We start from the raw sequence: 363 nt of genomic DNA, 5'->3' as shown, positions 1-363 counted from the left end.
TTCGACGGCTCCATCCTCTTCCTGCCCATCCTGCTGCCCCAGGTAGAGGGCTCTGGGGGGGTTGAGGGGTGCAGGGATAGCCCCCCCCTGCTGCCTCCTGCTGTCTCCAGCCCACGCTGGGGTGGGGGGTGTGTGTCCCCCCCTGCCCCTGGGTGAGGTCGGTGTCGCCCCGCAGCCCGTCACGCTGAAGTCTTGGAGGAAGAGTGATGAGGAGGAGGTCACCATCACCATCCAGCAGACCAAGGTGCTGGAGCCCAGCTCAGATCTCTGCATCCCCTTCTACAACGTGGTCTTCAGGAGGTGAGAACAAGCAGAGACCCCTCCTCAACCTCCAAGGAGGAGACCACCCTCCTCCTCCTCCCC

The 363-nt window shown here is 64.5% G+C and overlaps 1 protein-coding gene across 1 annotated transcript in view; it reads left to right on the top strand.

Annotated features, from left to right (window-relative positions):
- Positions 1-3: 3 nt before the first annotated feature.
- The window catches only part of LOC103778168 (piwi-like protein 2), a gene marked incomplete at both ends in the record, with an annotated part of 3,569 nt that continues 3,209 nt past the window's right edge, over positions 4-363 (top strand). The window contains 2 exons of the mRNA XM_008945742.1: positions 4-42; positions 176-300. Coding sequence (XP_008943990.1) covers positions 4-42; positions 176-300 — 164 coding nt within the window. The remainder of the gene's footprint in view (positions 43-175; positions 301-363) is intronic.

This window comes from Merops nubicus, unplaced genomic scaffold (genome assembly GCF_000691845.1).
Source record: "Merops nubicus isolate BGI_N331 unplaced genomic scaffold, ASM69184v1 scaffold30718, whole genome shotgun sequence".
Classification (NCBI taxonomy): Eukaryota; Metazoa; Chordata; class Aves; order Coraciiformes; family Meropidae; genus Merops; species Merops nubicus.
This window is presented reverse-complemented; position numbering and strand designations above follow the sequence as displayed.